This window comes from Anastrepha ludens, chromosome 2, assembly GCF_028408465.1.
Source record: "Anastrepha ludens isolate Willacy chromosome 2, idAnaLude1.1, whole genome shotgun sequence".
NCBI lineage: Eukaryota > Metazoa > Arthropoda > Insecta > Diptera > Tephritidae > Anastrepha > Anastrepha ludens.
In genome coordinates, this window is record NC_071498.1 from 69,644,514 (window position 1) to 69,665,725 (window position 21,212).

The 21,212-nt window shown below is 36.7% G+C and overlaps 1 protein-coding gene across 1 annotated transcript; it reads right to left on the reverse strand.

Annotated features, from left to right (window-relative positions):
- Window positions 1-374: 374 nt before the first annotated feature.
- On the reverse strand, window positions 375-16,177 carry LOC128871766 (eukaryotic translation initiation factor 2-alpha kinase). Its single transcript, XM_054113818.1, has 5 exons — window positions 15,539-16,177; window positions 4,447-5,149; window positions 3,734-3,913; window positions 2,680-3,672; window positions 375-2,616 (listed from the first exon to the last, which is right to left on the reverse strand). The coding sequence occupies exons 1-5, from the start codon at window positions 15,748-15,750 to the stop codon at window positions 1,126-1,128; spliced, it is 3,579 nt and encodes a 1,192-aa protein (XP_053969793.1). The 5' UTR covers window positions 15,751-16,177; the 3' UTR covers window positions 375-1,125.
- Window positions 16,178-21,212: the final 5,035 nt, after the last annotated feature.

Below are 21,212 nucleotides of genomic sequence, written 5' to 3' on the forward strand. Positions count from 1 at the left end.
GACGTCGAGGACTAGTAAGACGCGGCGGAATTAGCTACAGGCCTGCCAATAAACTGAACTCACGACAGCGACGGAATATCTACAGCTCTGACGACACCCGTTTTTAGGGAATGATTATGATGTTACTCGCATACTACGATGTTACAACAACAACGGGATATCTCCTGATACCCACCGTACGGCATATTTACAGCGAGGGGTGTATGCTTCCGTTTTAAGCGCATAACACATAACACCATGGTCTGGTGTGTACTATTAGAAAAAACCTTTTATATCGTTTGGTATTTAATGGCCACAGTGGGTTTTTAGCCCGAGCATTACAGAATGATTTTTCGGTGATTACTGTGAAATTTGTTAGAGACCAAAACCCAGTGTTTCAAATTTGAAATCATGCGTTTATTCATTATTATTCCTTGTTGAGTGAAAGTGCTTCACCTAAATAGGAATATGCTTAAATTAATATTTCACCACTAGGCGAAAGTCAAAACAGATTAAAAATGTTGCCGCAAGAACTAAAAATACACAAATAAATGAAAAAAAAATGTTTTGTAGATGAATTACTGAATTCTTAAATAAGTTCGTGCAGCTTTAACCTCCACACTATCTGGATAAATTGCATATCCATAAGGGGAATATATTCATTACAAAAGTAATACTTATAATTTTTAAGTATACATTTGTGGATGGATAAAGTGCTACTGTTCATTTAATTTGTATAACTGTAAAATGCATTAGCGTATCGTTCACGAGCCTATAATATCTAACTACACATTTAAACAGCTCAACTCCACATACATATTTTCGCGTATTCACAAAAAACAAACATCTACCTTAGTTTACAAGGTATTGAACAAAGTAGGCGCTAATATTTCAAAATTAAACAGTTTAGCCTCTCTACTAAAATACAATATTATTTCTTTAAGTCGGTCTGCAATCTCGAATTTCATAATTTTACTTTAAAACTTCAATTTCAATGCAGTTGTTTGCTAGTTTTGTAAATCGATATATATTTTGCGTATTACTACCAATTAAAATTAACTTAGAAATTACTTAACTAGACAGATAATTAAAATATGTATGACATCTGCGATTAAAAGCAAACGAAATGCGTTGGTCACATAATCTTCACGCATCGCTACTACTCAATGTGTGACTTCGGCTATAGCGCCGAACAGCCGCAGCTACCACTGACACAGGATCTCCATCGCCCACAGTGAAGTCCGGCCACTTCAGTATATCGATCAACTTTAATTTGAGCTCTGGCGTCGTTGGCCGCTCGGCGGGTAGCTTGGACAGCATCAACTTAAGCAGTTCATGCTCTTTAGGGAAATTTTGCGGAAACTCGAGCGGATAGTTGCCATCTCGGAGATTACGCAGTGTTTTAATACGTTCCATTTCGGTGCCAAAGAACACGAGCAACTCAAAGAAAATCAGCCCCAGCGAGTAAATATCGACTTTGAAATCATAGTGTTGCCCACGCAATTGCTCTGGCGACATGTACAGATGAGTGCCGACCTGTTGTGTATGCCGCCCACACGAAGGCAATCCAGTTTTATCGCCGCACTTTGTTACCATATTTGGTATGTCGGACATATCAGTGACGAGGCCAAAGTCACCAATTTTAATTTGGCCATCTTGGGAGAAAAAAATATTACTGGGCTTGAGATCGCGATGTATGAGCCCCTTAAAATGCACGTAGTCGACCGCATCAACGATTTGATGAAAAATGCTAGCGATTTGGCTTTGACGGACCTCACACCGATTTTCACGTAACCATTCGCGCAAACTTTCCTTTCGACACAACTGCATTTGTATGTACAAGTATACTTTGTTTTGCTGCATTTTCGGTGTGGTCTGCAACAGAGCAGCAGCTGGCAATAGTGACTTACAACTATTGCTACCGTCAATATTTATGGCAACATTACCGAGCTCCTTGGATTGTGGGCGTTGTTTTGACTTGGAATTTATCTTATAGTTATTACCATTCAACGACTGTTCAGCATCTTTTGAAGCCCATATATCGCCATTTGTCTGGCAGCCACTACTACCGTGCGTTTCGTCACCGTTTGCTGAGCGCACAAATTCAATTTGAAACGAATCAGACAATTGAGAATAATCGATATTCTTGCCGTTCTTTTGCAAACTATAATCAAATGAATTAGAATGAATATCAATGGAAATGGAATTTGTATGCGTTCGCTTTGCATTTTCTTGTTTGCCTTTCTTCGTAGTGCCATTTATATTCCCTCCTTCCTTCTCGCTATCGCTGTCGCTGTCGCTTTCACTTTCACCTCGGCCCTTTAACGCCAGCGATTGTGACTCTGAACGGAACACAATGCACGAATCGTCATCCTCATCTTCGTCAATGCAACCGTGTTCCTCGCGATCAGAGCCACAATCGGTATTATTCAAGCTAGACATCCAAGATAATAGTTGACGCTTGCGCTCAACTTGCAGCTGACGTCTCGGTGGGTTTTGAACCGATGACGCATTATCAAAGGTGGGCAATGTGGTACCATCGGGCGTTTCAATTTGGATCGACATTGACATTTCATGAGCCAGCCACTTACTATCTTCCTCTTCCTGCCAGCCTGGCGGTGGTGTTTCAACCCAAGCCTGTGAGAGAATAGTTCATTTTGAAGTATCTTTCGGAAAATATTATTAGCAAACGAAACTAACCTGGAAGTAGCGCACAATGTTCTGGTGTTCGCAGTTAGCTAATGTTTTAACTTCCCGCATAACACGTTCGCGTGATTCTTTCTTATTAGGCAAAGTTATACGCTTTACAGCGTATTTGCAATCGTCCAATTTGTTCTTTGCTTCAAAAACAACACCAAAGCCACCGCGTCCCAAACAGTGCGACAATTCGAAGTCACTCAGGAATCGTGAATTGAAGTTATCGCTCGAGCATGAGGTGGACTCCGAAAGTGATCGATTAACGTTGGACAGTCCATGACCATTTGCGTTAACCGCAACGTTTGCGGGTCCCAATAAGGCAACTGTTGACTGTTCAGTCGCCTCATAGGCAGATGATACGGGTACATGGCGCTCAATCACCAAAACCTCTCGGCGCTGGCGTTGTCCAATAAATAGATTCACTAATACTGCTGTAGTCAGTGCGATCACCACCACTTCCTTCCACCAAAACCATAGTGATAGGATCACTACCTTAATTGGCGCATCGATATCGTCGAGACTAAAGCCCAGATCATCGCTAACCGAGCGATTGGTGCCCGTTACATCAGTTTTGAAAACATTGCCATCACTATTTTCTACATCCTCCTTCTCTTCCTCATCAATTCCACAATGTGCTTCATCTTCTTTTTGCATATCTTCGCGCGAATACAAATAGAAACCATTTCCGTTCACATATTCCGAGGCGTTTAGCACTGATTGTGCGGACATAGCAAATTTATCCTCCTCGTAGGGCACTAACTCATTGCCCTCTACATCCTCTACAGCTTCGTTGAAATTCGGAAGTATAGTAGGTACAGTCGACGATTCTTTCGACTCATTTCCGGCTGTTATGGCTTTATTATTCAGAAGTAGGGTTAAAGAATTGCTGCTGGCTGGTATGGGACGCCAAGGTATTAGCGACATGGTAGAGTCAGTTGTCAGGTGTGCATACAAATTGGACTGGTCGTCGATCTCGCGGCGCAAAGTAACAGATTCCTGAGATATATATAAATCGTAGTAATATATATTGAAAGCAGAAGAAAGTATAATCAAATACCTGAATATACAACTGTTTATCGTACATGCCCAAGTAAATCGAAGGGCTAATAGAATGTATGGGTGCATCAAATATGTTCTCTTCGTGATCCCACATCCACTGAGCTGAGCTGAACATATCGATCATTTCCAGCTCGTCGTCAGCACTAATTTTCCAACCACTTACGATGGGATGATCAAACTGAAAAAATTGTAATTAAATTTTAAAAAGACTGTTCAATTAATATCGATACTTCAGAAGAAGAAAAAGGTAACTTCAAAATTCACAAATAAGTTGTTGTTGTTTTTATAGCAGCAATACCAAGAACTACGTTCTGGATATAGCATTGACCCCGACATACCAAACGTATATCAAGCATGTGAAGACACCCCGCACGATACTAACCACCTTTTCACATGCCCCATCAAACCCACTCATCTAACACCGCTCTTCCTCTGGACCCAATTTAGACGACCGGTGATAAACACTACACTGGCAGGGTTTAGTATTGCTGCTAGAACAACAACAATATTAAAACTTATCCATGGTTTCGATATAATAAAAAACCGTACATAGTGTTATAGATAATTACGAACCTCTGTAAACATACAGACAACTTCCAACTATATAATCCTGCACAAATTTTATACTGCTTGCAACTATCTCAAATAAAAATTCACAACAAACTTTTTTATATTTTTTTCACTTAACCTCTTCCACTATTTCCGCCTTACCTTATATTTCCACAGCATTGCATCTGGATTGGATTTGCTGAACGCACAGATAACTCCCTCCGGCACTACTACTCTTATATCCAAATCCAACATAGCCATATCCATGTCACTGAAAGGACGATCGTGACATTCGGCCGATTTAATTATATTCAGTTCATGCTGGCCAACACTAAAATTCCAACGTTCAACACCGGTTCGTGATTCCACAGCTCTTACAGTTTGCGTCTGTCGTCGTACCACAATCACATCATCAATCATTGGGTCATGTTCCAGTTCCGCTTTACCACCAACACTATTTCCATTCATATCTTCACCATGTATAGACTCCCTGCCATCCGTTGAATTGATACAGCCATGCATGGAACACTCGTACAACAGTTTACCAGTGCGCACGGACACGCCGTAAGTACGTGTCTCTTTGCCACCCGAAATTACAAGATCATCAGAGAATTTAGCTGATGAACTGAGCAAATTTTCGGTGGTAATTGGTATGGGATCAATGGATTCGCCATCAAATTTGTATATACCACCACTTAGTGATGGTATCATACGCACAAATTGTCCATTATTTGTCAACTCAAGGCGGTGGATGCTTGATGATATCAGCGGCCCGGGACCTGTGGGTACACTCCAACGTAATTTACCACCTTTACCAACATCAAGCGCTGTCAAACGACCATCCAGTGTGGTTATATACAAGAGTCTGAAATGCAAAAATGGAAAATACTTGTACATATATTTTATATTGATCCATTTTATATTTTTGATATTCATTTTGATTCCTGGAAATTTCAATAAACTATTTTCGAACTATATTTACATTAGATTAGGTTACTTGTTTGGGCACAAGTCTCCCGATTTAATTCCCGATATGGTGAAAACATTTCGTCTCTCGGACAAACGGTGTTGCCAACCATTTGCTCTTCGCAATAAATTTAGTGCTTTTTTATACTTATATCAAAATGTAAAAATTTTTAAGTTTGGTGTTTGTTTCTTATTTTTTATTTAAAGGTACCGAAACTGTATGTTAAAAAACAAACTGTAATACAAACAGAGTTTCTCTTAATAAAAAAACGCATAAACTAAATCGTACATAACCATAACACATTTACTAAAAAAAAACCCACATTTTAAAGACATTTTGTCACGCATACAAAATTCTTTAAGTAAATCAATAAGAATTTGGTATTTTATTTTCTTGAAATGGGCATTTTAGTGCGTTTTTATGTACACAGCTAAGCAACACTGCAGTAGCGAGAGAGAGAGATTTGACTGCTGAAATGAGAAGAACATCAACAATAACCCATTCGGGGGGAATGCGACCAAATGATGAAAAAGTAAAGCTAAAAAAACTGAGTGAATTATTGAACTAATTATTAAAAAATGTATATTTTACAAAACTATAAACATTACATTTTAATTAGCACAGATTACAAAAATGTCATGAACAAAGAACTAAAAATCCGGGACTAAATTATAAAAAAATGCTAAATCAAGTTACGAAAATGATAATTTGGCCATACTGGTGCTAATACGACGTCACTCATTATCAAATTCGCTGAGAGCAAAGTAAGTAAAGTACCACGACAGGCGCCATCTCATTATTCTTTCCGTCATGGGTAAACAGTACACACATATCTCATTACAAGTATACATTTTTTTTATTAAATTTAATAAACATCAAGTAATTTCCTTTTTTACAAAAAAGTATTACCTGCATCAAATAAGCTGTGAGTCACTGTATGTATATGTTACAATAAATATTGAATTGCTCGTCACTTTTGAGTGTTTTTTTTTTAATTCGATTAATTTCGTCTACCGTAACGCGAAAACAAATGAACTAGTGTATTAAAGTAATAATAATTAGCAAACGTCAACCTAGATGAACAACGGCTTCATGTTGTGTTTGAAATATAATGGCCTACAGTCTGTCTTTGCTAGGTATATATGTACTTAAATATATTATAATATGCTCACAAAAGCACATTTAGTAAGTTTTTTAACATTCGTTCCACGAACGCCTTTCACTGCAGTCTCTCTTTTATCCATTACAGATGAAGCAGTGCATGCAGCCCTCATGAATCAGTCCATTATGTGTACTGTGCATATAACTCCCACTACGAGTATTCATTTCTAAACATCTTCAAATCAAAGACAAATTATATATAGTTTAGCACTGAATTCGATGAATTCTGGGGTTTTAAAAACTGCTCGGGGTTCCGTGACTGTATGCCTTAAAACTACTGTTCTGCTACCATTTACTACAATACCGGTTATTTTAGACCTGCAATTTTTTTTTTTTTAATAAGACTTAGATAACTTTTTTAAATTAATATACATATACATACATATATTTGAAGAAATCTTTTTTTATGTAGTCATAGAATTTCTAAAAAAAATTTTAGTGTATCTTTGTAAAACAGTTAATTTCCTGTAATAGTACTTTACAAAAATTACAGATATATCATGTTTCGCTTCTTTTATTTTGAGATTTGCAAACATGACATACTTTTGTGGGAAATTTTTTCTAAATCACTTTCACAACTATTTTCACAATCAATAAATTGTTTATTGTTATTTTTATGGAATTATGCTTATCACCAAAACGAGAAATCTCGTTCCCGGGCATCAATGTGTTAAGATAATAAATAAACTGTTTCTTTATTCCAACGGCATTCGTGCAATTCGAGTCCTATATATGCTTTAACACGTTTATTTTTGTTTACATAGTAGTATACTAGCCTATGACTCATAGACAAGATTTAAGCTTGCAAAAATATAAGACTTTTAATAACTACTAGTGTTATCTAGCCACAACTACTATTATATGCCTTTACGACTACATTTTTAATATTTAAGTTCTCGTATCTGTAGGCGCACACAATCTTGCATACAGTGTATCACTAAAGTAAGTATGCACCATGATTAACAGCCGAATATGTGAATTTATTCCCAAAATAATTCGACATATTTTTATCAAATGTATGTACACATAGTAGAAAAAGTCTGCGTTCACCTATGCAAATATTCTTTGGATTAGAAAAAGTTCAAAACAATAAATATTTCAGAAATTTTTTTTAATGAGTTTTATTTAGTTCACTTAAACGTAACTATCACACATATTTCGCTACCAATAACAAAATCAAATTTAAAATGAGATCACATAAAATTAAAAAGGCCATTCAAACCAAACGGAAAAAGTTTGCGTTTACTTCAATAATAATAAAATAAAAGGCTTAAGATCATAGAAATGTTTTAAAATTAATAGCTAGTTGGATATCCACGCCTTTTTATGACTTCTAGAAGGCGTCTTTTCATTGATCCAACTAGTTTGGCTGTTATTTCTGGACTTATGGCTTCCCATTCCTCTTTAAGCGCGTTCTTGAGCATTTCCTTGCTAGTTATTGTACGTTCTCGTATTTTTTTTCTAGAACGTCCCATAAGTGCTCAATGGGGTTAAGGGCAGGTGATTGTGGAGGTGTGCAAAGTTGTTTTGGAACATTATACAACAACCACAACCTAACAATCTCTGCTGTGTGTTTCGGGTCGTTGTCCTGTTGGAAAACAAATCTTTCACCGAGTCCCAGTTTGATTGCACTTTCTCTCAAATTCGTTTTTAAAATATCGAGATAATCATGTCTGTTCATTATCGACTCAATAAACTGTATATTTCCAACGCCCGAACTAGCCATACACCCCCATATCATGGCACCTCCTCCCCCATGCTTTACCGTAGGTACCAGATTTTGCTTTCCAAGTGCCGTTCCGTTTTTCCTCCAAATAATTTTACGACCTTTTATCCCGAAAATGCAAAACTTGCTCTCATCTGAAAAAATCACACTATTCCAAAACTCAGGTGGCTTGTTTACGTATTCCTTGGCGAAAGCCATCCGCTTAAGTCGATTTACTCGCGATATGAAGGGTTTTTTTCGGGCCACTCTGCCGTGAAATCCGATTCTTTTTAGAATTTTTCTTACTGTATCTGGATGTACTTTCTTTTGGTATTTTACTTCTATGTCTTTTGAAATTTGGCTTGCTGTTAGTCGTGGATTAGACTTCACAAGAATAGTTATGTTGCGTTCTTCTCTTTCCGTCAGTTTTTTTGGACGCCCAGAACGAGGCTTAGACTCCAAACAATTCGTTTGCTTGAAGTTGTTTATCACTCTTTGGACCGAGGAGTATTGCCTCCTAACAATTTTCGCGATTTGCCGATAGCTCTTACTATTTTGCCACAAACTTACAATGATTTTCCTTTCACCTTTCGCCTTTGGTCCATAGTAACAAAAAATGTATTTCTAATATCAATTTTTCCCTCTTTAGATTTGTTCTTAACCGCGTCAACTACATGAATGATTTAAAATTAAATTTAGCGTAATTGCCATGCAAATAATCGTCACTATTCGAAATGAACGCACACTTTTTCTGCTCAGCCTATTTAAGTAACTGTACTACAATCCCGTTATCTGAACACGACGCAGCTCAAACTCCAAAAAATTTTGTTCATACCCTCTACGAATAATTTTCTTTGAAATAAGTGAAAAGAAATAACTGAGAATTTTAAGATAAACACGTTAAATTATTTTAATACTTTATAACAGTGGGTGAACGCAGACTTTTTCTACCATGTGTATGTAATTGCTATGCAGAATCCCTAACAAGAATATAAAAGACACGATGCCGACATATTGTTCCGTTATCTTGTCTGGCGTCATTACGTAGGAAACGGTAAAAATCATATAACAAAAGTATGTATGCAGTTCGCAAATTTGTGTATTTCGTTAGTCTTTATGTTATTTATTTGCGACAAAAACCATCAAATTTGTTTCGTTGTGTAAGCGCGAATTATTTTTAAAGTTATAAAGTGAACTCAAGCTAAAATTTTGGTCATGGCTCCTCGAGGCAAAGAACTTTCACAAGATATGAAGGATTTAATAATAAAGTTGTACAAAGATAATAAAAGCCAACGCCACATTGCAAAAGATGTTAATAAAAGCAACGCCACGGTACAAAAAAATTATTGAAAAATTTAAAAGAGAAGGCAATACCAAGAACCAACCAAGAACTGGTCGCCCGAAAATTTTCACGGAGCAGGAACGCAGGATAATTGTACGAAGGGTACAGAAAAACCCCAAAACGAGTGCCCCTAAAATACAGGCTGAAATGGAAAAAGAAACTGGCAAGACTTCTAACCCACAAACCATTTGTCGTGCTTTGTATACTGCTGGTTTCCATGGTCGGAACATCCGTAAAAAGCCGTTTGTAACTAGTACTAACAGAAAGAAAAGACTTGAATTTGTAAAACTGCACGAAACCAAAGACCAAACTTTTGGAATACCGTTATTTTCTCTGACGAGAGTAAATTTAATATTTTTGGTTCCGACGGACGAGAAAAGGTATGGAGAAAAGTAAATTCAGAGCTCGATCCTCAAAACATGACCGGCACAGTTAAACATGGTGGCGGTTCAATAATGGTGTGGGGTTGTAAGGCGGCTTCTGGTGTAGGAAATCTGGTTGTGATTGAAGGGATAATGGACAAAACTGTTTATCTCAACATTTTGAAGGATAATTTGAAGCAAAATGCATTAAAATTGGGGCTTGAGCGATCATTTGTCTTCCAACAGGACAATGACCCCAAGCATACTGCTCTAGTTGTGAGAGAATGGGTGCTGTATAACACACCAAAGCAATTAAAAACACCATCTCAATCGCCAGATTTGAATGTCATTGAACATTTGTGGGAACATCTTGACAGACAAATAAGGAAACATAAAATAAATGGCAAAGATGACCTAAAGAAAGCACTTATGGAGGAATGGGGAAAGATGCCAACTTCTGTGACTCAGAACCTGGTAAACTCTATGTCATCGCGGTTAAAAGCTGTCAAAAAGAGTAAAGGCTATCCAACGAAATATTATAATTTTAAAATTTTTTCTTGAATTCGGTTTTTGATTGAATGCATACTTATTTTTGTGATGTGATTTTAAGACTTTTTTCATATTAAGCCGATCTGGCTAAAACAAGAATTACTTTTATATTATTTTTTGTTGTAAATATGTATTTAAGACTTTGAAAAATAAATAAAATTGTATTTTGTTTTCGTAGTGTTACTTTTGAGTTTTATTTCTTTTGTACGATGGTGAAATCGTCGCTGCATACTTACTTTAGTGATACACTGTATGTGTGATGAATTAGTGGCCACAAAATAAAAACGCTCAGGGCCATTCTACATTACATCATCTGTTATTAGCCGCTTAATGCCCTTTCTGCCAAACAAACAAAAGCGCGCCAAAATTTCATCCTTTTTCCAGCAACATAAAAACGCTAAAACTCACCACATCGTTCGTTGTCATGACGATCTCATGAGCACTGCTATCCTCCATACACATAAATATACCACTAGCGCTCTACAAACAAATACCTATTGGACGCTCTCTGCAAATTGCAAACGACCACATCAGCTTGAAATCAAATGTTTGTGAACAGAGCGCAGATGCCACATGTATATGTATATATAATTATATACAATACGTTGGAGCCATATAACATGCACTCATCAAAACGTTTGGAAAGAAGCAAGCCTCTAAGGGGACGAATAAGAAAAAATAAGTAGAATGAACATGAACCAAACAAAATGTAAAAAACGACTGAAAACACTGACAACACGGCGTCACTGACGTTACTTGTGAATTTATATAAAATAATAACGTTATGATTTATTTGCACGAACGTCTTTTTTCTCTCTCAATCATTTCGGTAATTATCTAGTTTACAGATCGGGTGCCAAAATTTATCAAAAATGTCCATATGGGTAGCAATCGACGCGTTCCGGCTCCAATAGTAATAATAATTATTAATAAAACGGAGCGTATTTTTTTAAACCGTTCAAAAGTTATTACCACTAATTATTCATTCCTCAACGCGCCAAATCGGCGTTTGACACCAATTGAAATTCTATTTCTTCAAATTTTTTTCTTATTCTTCAAATTTTTTTCTTATTCTTCAAATTTTTATCAAAATCTGCAAAATATTGTTAATTATATCACTATTTTAATAACTAAAATGTAAACACAAAATGGGCGCGGAAAAAAAATCTATGGAAAATAATGTCTGGTATTACGTCCCGTTTTACGAATATTGATACTGGGTCAAAAACGCGTTGATTGGTACCCACATCAAAATTTTGGTAGATTTTGGCCCTCGGGATGTATACTTTTTAATTACCATTATTTCTACTCTAATTTTTATAATAGAAGCCAACCGCTAACCTCAGCCGGAAAACACTGCTCATATTGTTGCCGTTGTTATTGTCACGCACAAGTACAGCCTTACTTTTTAAATGGGAAAGTTGTTGTCCAGCTATTCCATGCTGTGATTACTTGCAATATCGATTTGCTATGCGGCTATGCTTCTTTATTATCTCTTTGATTCAAGAAATTTGACCAGATACCTTTACTAAAATAATAATGGGAGCTTAGGTCCATACTATGGTCTTTCGGATAGATAACCATTCCCTCATTTCATTCATGTGGACGGTATTTTGGATGTGAGCTCTATGTAAATATGGACAAGAAAGCTTCTTGTGATTGTACAAGAAATTCACTGACAATATTTTTGGTGAATGAGGCTCCGCATGGATAAATTCGGAACTTATTTCATATTTTGTGGTATTTATTTGTATTGTGTGTTCAAACATTATTAGACGAGTACCTTTAAAAATTGTTTGTCAGTTATAGTTGTTGTTGTATCAATGAGAATCAAAACTTCTTCCTTCACCTCTTGGATAGTTGGCAAGATCAATGTTTTAAAAATAAATAAATTAATATTATTGTTAGGGTATTTGATTAAGTAGTGATTTCGCACATAGCTTGGTTGGCTTCTAGCGTGACAATTTTATTATTATGAGTTATTGATTAGCGACCGCCGTAGCCTAATGAAATTGGTGAGTGAGTACTATTGTGGAGTGCGAATCTCCGTGCATGAAACACCAAAATAATCGAAAGTTTTTTCTAATAAACCTCCGGGTGTATTTCATTTGACGTTTGGATTCGGTTTAAAACTGTAGGTCCCTTCATTTGTGGAACGACAACAAAACGCACAACACAAATAGCAGGAGGAGCCCGGCTAAACATCTAACAGAAGTGGACGCAGCAATTATGATTGCTTTATTTAAAAAAATGGCGCCGCGATTTTTTATTCCAAATTTTCACTGTATTATTAATATTTGATATGTATATTTACATATATATATGTATATGTATATCTTATCTCAAATTTTCACTATATTATTAATACATGATATATATAAATATACCTATATGTTTTATGTAACAAAAAAAGGGCTGATGGTAAACATTCGGAATAAAAATCGCGCGACTTTCGCTATATTATTAATATTTGATACATATACATATATATAAGTTATATTAAAAAAAATAGCGCTACAGGCGAAAATCATCTCACTCTAATAGAAGAGTGGATGGAAATTATGTTCCTATGTTGCTTCGTTTTAATTCGCGTCTAAATTCTTTTCTTTGCTTCTGGCAGCACTCCATTTCAGGGATGCTTTTTAGTTATTGTTAATTTGGCTGGCATATTTGGAGTTTGCAACTTAAAAATGCAATTTGAATTGTTAATTTATGGTATACAGTGGAACAGTAAAGTCTACATACCCCATTGAAAAGCGAGGTTTGGAGATTTCTGTGAACATTGTAGCATTAGAATATATTCCAAACAAATCCAATCTAACAACAAACAATAAATTTTAATAAAAAAATTTTAATCCAAAAATATTTATTAACAAAAACAAACAAAATTCATTTTCCAAACACAGAAAAGTCTGCATACTTTGTAAAAAGAATGTGTTTCACTTAAAAGGAAATAAAAATACAACAGAATTAATACTTGGTGGGTCCGCCACGACTTTCTAGAACAGCATTTAATCTATTTTGCATGGAATTTGCCAATACTTTTGTGTAATTATTCGAAATTAAATTCCACTCTTCAAGTAAAGCATTTTTGAGGTTCTGTTTTTTTTTGAATTGTCCTTTTCCTAATGCGACGATCCAATTCATCCCATAAATTCTCTATGGGGTTCAAATCCGGTGAGTGGGGTGGGGAATGAAGTTGATGGGGCACTTAAAATAGTAGCCATTCTTTGACAACACCAGCTGTATGTTTTGGGTCGTTATCTTGCTGAAAGTACCAACCCGCCGTAAGACCCAGTTTACTCGCGGATTGCTTCAAATTATCTTTGAGAATGTCCAAATATACCATGCGATCCATATTTATATCAATAAATGTTAAATTACCCACCCCAGCCGCTGACATGCAGCCCCAAACCATTATGGAGCCACCACCGTGCTTCACCGTAGGAAGCAAGTTTTTGGGCAATAATGCTTCATTATTTCGACGCCATACTTTTTGTTTGCCATCATAGCCAAACAAGTTGAACTTGCTTTCGTCACTAAATAAAACATTAGCCCAAAAATCTTCGTATGCATCAATATATTTCTTAGCAAATTCGACTCGTTTCTCCATATTTATTTTGCTGATGAATGACTTCTTTCGAGGCACACGGTTGTGGATTCCATTGCTCCTCAATAAATGTCTCACCGTTTCTGGATGCACTGAAGCAATATCCTGATTTTTCAGGGTTTTTGCAATTTCTATTGCTGTTATTCTTGGATTTTCTTGCACGTCTAACAATATTTTTCGCTTAGCACGAGGAGTCAGTTTAGGTGGGCGACCACTTCTTGGTTTGTTTTCTACACTATTAATGTGATTATATTTCCGAATAATTGTTTGAATGCTGGATTTTGGATGTCCGACCAGTTCTCCAATCTCTCTTAAAGATTTTTTTCTTTATAATATTTCACAATTAGCTCACGTACTTTAACACAGATTTCTTTACCCATTTTGGTTAAATTAACACAGCTACAATATTAATATCGAAGAACTAAACTTCTTTCTAACTAACGGTATCTACCAAACAAGGAACAGAAATAATTTTCACGTTCCAATAGCCAGAAATGAATTGGACAGGAGGAGCTTATACTGTAGAGGAGTTAGAGCATATAATGAATTACCTGTACAATTAAAAAACTGTGAGAGTCCAGAAATATTTAAGAAACTTTTATATGAGTATTCTAAGCTTTCCATAGCATTTAGATAGTTAGAAATATATAATTGAAATCTATTGTGCCAATAATACCCACCTTATATACTTGAAGTTTGTTCAGTATATACTTTATATCTTTTAGTAGTTTTAATGTAATTTTGCCAAAATTATCTAGGTATATAAGACCGTAATAAATAAATAAATAAAGTAAAAATCTAGTAAAGACGCCTGAAGTGATTGGTAGCACTGTTTGAGTACAGAGCTGCATTTTGTGTACTCCACTACAAAGCCGGATGCAGACTTTTCTGTGTTTGGAAAATGAATTTTGTTTGTTTTTGTTAAAAAATATTTTTGGATTAAAATTTTTTTGTTTGTTGTTAGATTGGGTTTGTTTGGAATATATTCTAATGCTACAATGTTCACAGAAATCTCCAAACCCCGCTTTTCAATGGGGTATGTAGACTTTACTGTGCCACTGTATATCAAAAAAAGTGTTAGAAACGTGTGTATATGTTACATAGTTTTAATAATTATTAAAATAAATGATAAGTGCACTTAGTGTATCTAAATTTGGTGAAGGTAAAAGACAAATTTTATTAACAAATAACTTAAAAACTATTATTAACTGAATAGTGTTGGTGCTAGTTTTAGCAAAATAGGCACTAAATCAACATCACCTGTTAGTTTAATTGGAAAATTCGTAATATTTCTCACAAAGCAAGCGAACGGTCAATCGAAAGGAGTCCTAGCCGGAATGGCAATGTAAAGCTAAGTTTAAACCCCGAAAAGTGGAACACTTAAACCATTTAGCGCGTTTATAACCTTGACTAAACACCTTCATTACTGCCGCAGTTAGCATAGAAATTTCGAGAACATTTTAGAAACTGTGGTGTATAATGTAACCCTAAAGTTTTTTGTCGCACTTACAGATATCATGCAAGCAATTACACAAATGCATATAACGCATTCGCTTACCTTCGTCCTATCGTACGATCTGTGTTATCTTCGTCACAGTAGGGTATAGCAGCTGTACGGTGATTCAATTGTCGATCAATAGGATCATCTATAAGTTCTTGGCTTTCAGTATCAGCATTTCCAACTACAGCAACAATGGAGGTAATCATGATGAGATGAAGTAATGATTTGCGACACTTTCTAATTACATTTAAAGCGTTATAAATGCCCATATTATATGGCGAGAAGCCGCGGCGACTACAAATGATAAAACTAAACGTCGACTGCGTGATCAACTCTGTCGGTGCACAGAAATAAAGACAAGGGGCACTCGTTTATAACGACACGCTGTAAAAGCGACGCGGACACGAACCGCAATGGAAATAGTTATTGCGAACTGCGAAGCGTATTATAATTGGGATTAGATGAAGGAGCAACGCGTGGAGCACCCAGCAACGAAAGTGCTCTTTTCCACATTACTTGAGCTTTGCGAATTATTAACTTTTATACACACGAATTTCACAGCCTTAAATTAAAATTTTTGTTACAATTTTACACCAATTAGTGTTTATTTTAAAAGGAAAAATAAATTACAAATACTTTCAATAAAACCACAACGGTGGAAAAGTCGCACCAATTATCAAATTTCATACTGACAACTCGGAGAGAACTGTCAAACTTATCAGGTGGCTTAAATTACCCTTTTAGGAAACGTTTCGAAAAGTGAAATTAAGATAACAGAAAAATTAGTGGAGTGCCATATTGCGCGCAAAAGTTAAATGTGCAGATTTATTAAACACATAAATTATAAAGAACATATTAAAAAAACAATTAAGATCATGATCTTTATTGATAATAGCGTATCTTAAAGTTATAAAATCGTTATATCTGCATTAAAAACGCTTCTTTTGTAATATAATCCTTTCGTCCTGAACGAATTTCTTTTGCTATTTTATGCGGATTCAAAAACAAGTAATTACCCTTCCTTTTGCTTGTTTATTCTTCCACTCTTTCGCCACGGCGAATTCGGAAAGCGCAATGGTTATTCCATCATTCTTACTGGCTTAATAACTATCGTAACTTCTAAATTTGGCAACTCGTATTTTCTGGCAAGTTCTGTCTCACCATCTGGTGCAAAGCGAACTCATATTATTGTTATGGTAGCTCCTGGCTCCTCACCGCCATAAACACCCAGATAAAATGCGGTATTAATCAAAACCGCCCCTGCGAGAGGACTGTCCTATTACCGTTGGACCTGAAGAAGGCTTTCGACACAGTGAGCCACTCCACGCTACTAGATGGCTTTATACAGTAGATCCCCCCCGCTAGGACTGAAGAGGTGGTCCGCAAACTACCTGAGCGGTCGTCACTCGTCAGTAATTTTTCAAACATCAAATTCAAAGTAAGATAAAGCAAGATGTACCGCAGGGTGGTGTCCTTTCTCCCTTGCTGTTCAACTTCTACATTTCAAAGCTCCCCCAACCACCAGCGGGAGTTTCCCTGGTCTCATACGCTGATGACTACAACTACCTCACCGACCTTTCTCGCTTTTTCACTGCGAGGAGTCTCCAACTTTCCCCCACTAAATCCACGGCGATCCTCTTTACCACCTGGACAAAGGAGGTCAAACTGTTCCTTAATTTAAAAGTCGGCGACACACCAATTCCGACGGTAAACAACCCCAACATTTTGGGTGTAACCTTTGACAGTTTGCTCTCCTTCTCAGTGTACACAACCGCAATTGCCACTAAAGTCCAAAACCGCAACAAGGTCCTCAAATCGCTTGCCGGCAGCACTTGGGGCAAAGACAAAGAAATGTTGCTATCGACATTTAAGGCAATTGGTCGACCGGTTCTAAACTATGCAGCGCCCGTCTTGTCGCCTGGAACTAGTGACACGCAGTGGACAAAGCTACAGACATGACAAAATACTGCCATTCGGACAGCGACCGGTTGCCTCCTGATGTCCCCGGTTCAACACCTATACTAAGAGGCACAAATGCATAACAAACTGCTCAGCAAGCAGTTCCTGCTGGGATGTTACTGCAGGTTTCCCCCTGCAGACACCTGCTTGCGCCTGAGCCGCCTCCCAGGCACGTCAGGAGACATCTCTTAGTTTACGCTGACGAAATCCAGAACAAAACTGACCGAAATCTACTGGACCTGACTGTGTTTACACAGTCAATAAACGATATTCACCGGGAGACCGTCACCGCCTTCTTAAGCTCCCGTCCTGTGAATGCCGTAATCGGAGTCCAACCACCACCTACAGCAGATGAAGAGCTCCAGCTTCCTCGTGAGACACGTGTAATACTGGCACAATTGCATACAATCTGGATATTGCAGCAGGTTAAACTCCTACTTATCCAGAATCGACCTCGACATACCAAACATATGTCCGGCATGTGAAGGCAACCCGCACGACACTAACCACCTTTTCACATGCCCCCTAAAACCGACTCATCTAACACCCCCCTCCCTCTGGACCCATCCCGTCGAAACAGCATGTTTCCTGGGCCTACCCCTAGATGAGCTAGACGAAGACGACCGGTGATATGCCCGACACTGGCGGGGCTACTATTACTGTTAAAAAACAAACAAAGGTGGTCGGCGAACTATTTAAGTGGTGGTCGGCAGTCATCTGTCGAGATCAAAACTCAAAATAGAGAAGGATAAAGCAAGATGTTCAGCAGGGTGGTGTTCTTTACCCTTGCGAAGCCCCTCCAACCACCAGAGGGACTTTCATTGGTCTCCTATGCTGCCGATTGTACGATAATGACATCGAAGGCTTTTATTTCTACGTTCCCACGGTAGTCGATTGTACGTAACCGGAAAGACCCGGCGAACCTGAAACTAATGCAACCTTGTCCAAAGCAGATAGGGCGCCATGGTGTTCAACGTTTAGCAGGAAAATTCTGGTATTGTAGCCCAAGAATTCTAATAATTATCATACGGAGCGGTTGCGAAGCCATCGAGAACCGAGCTGACATCACTTCATATCAGTGATGGTAAATGACTTTTTGAAAAATCCCTACACAGCCCAAAAAAATTCCCTACTTTTCCCTACGCTTCAAAAAAGTTTCCCTACAAAATTCCCCACATATTTTTCTCCTGTGTTTACACTATAATGAGACACTTGCAACGTCAAAATTGAATTATTTGCTTAAGTTTTGGTCTTGGTGCTATTTTGACACTTTATAAGACACTTTAATAAGAAATTTTATTTCAAAAATATACATATTTATTATATTATAAACAGATATATGAAGAAAAATTCAGCAAAAAGACTAAAAATTTGACTTTTTCATTACATTCAGTTCTGTTTAAAACAAGACCGAGTTTCTATTTTTTCAGAATCCGGCACGATTACCTTTAAGATTGGGATAAAATGGTCCACCACTTGCAGCGCGACATTATGCTTAGCGAAGAGCATGCTAAATCTTATTTCGAAATTTCTGGAACCATTTGGTTTACTCGGCTTTTTCTTAAAAAAAACTGTTTATTTTAGGTGTCTTTTTTATTGTCTTCATATTTTTTTGGTACGTTTTTGCTTCGGCGTGCTTCTGCAAATCAGAATTGCCGCAGTTCAAAACTTTGTCGCACTCAGCGCATTTTCATTTGAATGGATCGTTAGCCGCAGATTTCAACCAGCCACTAAAATTGTCGTCGTCAAGCCACTTGTTATTGAACTTTTGTTTCCGATACTTGAATTTTTCTCCTGGTGTTCCTCCAAAGAGTCAGTCGAGGAGAAGGAGCTCATTTCTGTAAAATATGTAAATTTTAAATATAAAAAAAGCTAAAACTAATATAATTGCAAACTTACTTCAAAAGTGAAAAGCACCAGAAAACATGGGACAACTAACAATTTTCTCGCGAAGAAAAAATCGCGTTAGCGTTCACGAAGAAAAAAATGCCAATGTGGCCGTATTAACCTTTCAAAAGTACGCTGCCATAAGGAAAAAAACAGTGGCATGAAATCTTACTGCGGCTTTTTATTTGAAATGAACTTTTTTAATTTTTCCCGCTATTTTTAAATTTTTTCTGTCCTTTTTGAAAATTCCCTACATTTACAGAATTTAAAAAAATCTGTCCTTCTATTTCGACAAAAATCCCCACATGTAGGGAATTTTTCCTACATTTACCATCACTGCTTCATATAGTTTCTCAGCAATCTGCTAATCGCACCCTATTTAATATGACAAGGGAATGTTTAGGCAAAGTGAGCTCACCAAAGAATATGGAACCGTTGAGGATGCATCTCCCACTTGCCAAACTACCCGAAATGCTAGCACTAAAATTATTTAATTTGATCAGGATCGAACTGGACGATAAAGCAAACTAAAGTACCCTTACTTTCGAAAGGAAACCCCAAATGCTGAAGGGCTCAGTACTGATATACAGATGGCTCGAAAACACGTAAAGGCATTACTACACCGGGCGAAGTCTTTATTGTAAGAGTATAATATAAAAGTCTCCTAAATGACAAACGGGCATGCTCACTGACTGAAAGATTTATATTATTTCTATTGATGTTTTCTGCAGCAACTCTTCAATTTTTTATTACTTTTAATCGAAAAATTTAATTTATCAGCTTCGCCATTGAAATTACTGAGTGCCATTCACAATTTTTATCTGAAAGCAAGAAGTTTTTGGCCCTTATTATGAGCAACATTCGATCTTCGACTGTAGTCGAAAGTGCTGATCGAACGAATTTTCATTTGGTATTATGGTGCTCATTCGCTGAAAAATAGGACTATTGTGAATTTCTATCGCTCGACGCATTTACAATAGATCATTTTTTCTTAGCTGATACATCAAATAAAAATAAAAGAAAAAGCGGTTGTATTGAAATTCTTAGTTAACGTTTTTAAAAGTTAAAAAAGTATTTTTTGTGAAAATGAGTACAACGGAGTTGTGGTTCGACGATTCATCTCAGTGTGAATAATGTAAATTTTAGGTTTGTGATCATAGAATGAAAATAACTTATATAAATGCGAAAAATCCAGGAGCTACTCATGATTCTATTTCTTTCAACATGTCGCCATTGAAAGCGCATTTAGAGGAGCAGCATCTCAATGGCCGTCGCAATACTTGGCTCCTCGGTATGTAATAAACACCAATTGAAACTCCGTTTTTAATAATTTTTGTCTGTCTCAGGCGATGCTAGATACGCTCTAAAACCATATTTAATGACGGCGTTCAAAAACTCTGAGGAAGGGTCTCCACAAAGGACATACAACGAACAACATGCTAAAGCGAGAAGTATCATTGAGAGAACAATTAGAGTCTTAAAGATGTTTATTGCAGGCAAGAGCTCTCCACTATTCTCAAAAAAAAAAAAAAAAAAAAAGCAACACAAATTATTTGTGTGTGTGCAGCTTTGCACAACATTTGTCTGCTTTACAATGTTCAACTTCCGGCTGAAAAGTTATCCGATGAGACCCTCAACGATGATGCTGGAAATATTGAAGTAGAGTCAAATAAAGGAAAAGCAGAAAACATAACAAATTAAATTCTTAGAATATTATGGAAAAAACTAAAAAGTATTAAATAAAAACCTTTACTCCATAGTTTCTTTTTTATTTTTGTTCTAAATTTTCCTTATTCAAATATTCGTGATTCAGCAGCCCATACCTGCCAAGGGAAAATAAAAATGTATTTCTACAAACATCACAAAAACCCATTATCAACCTTAA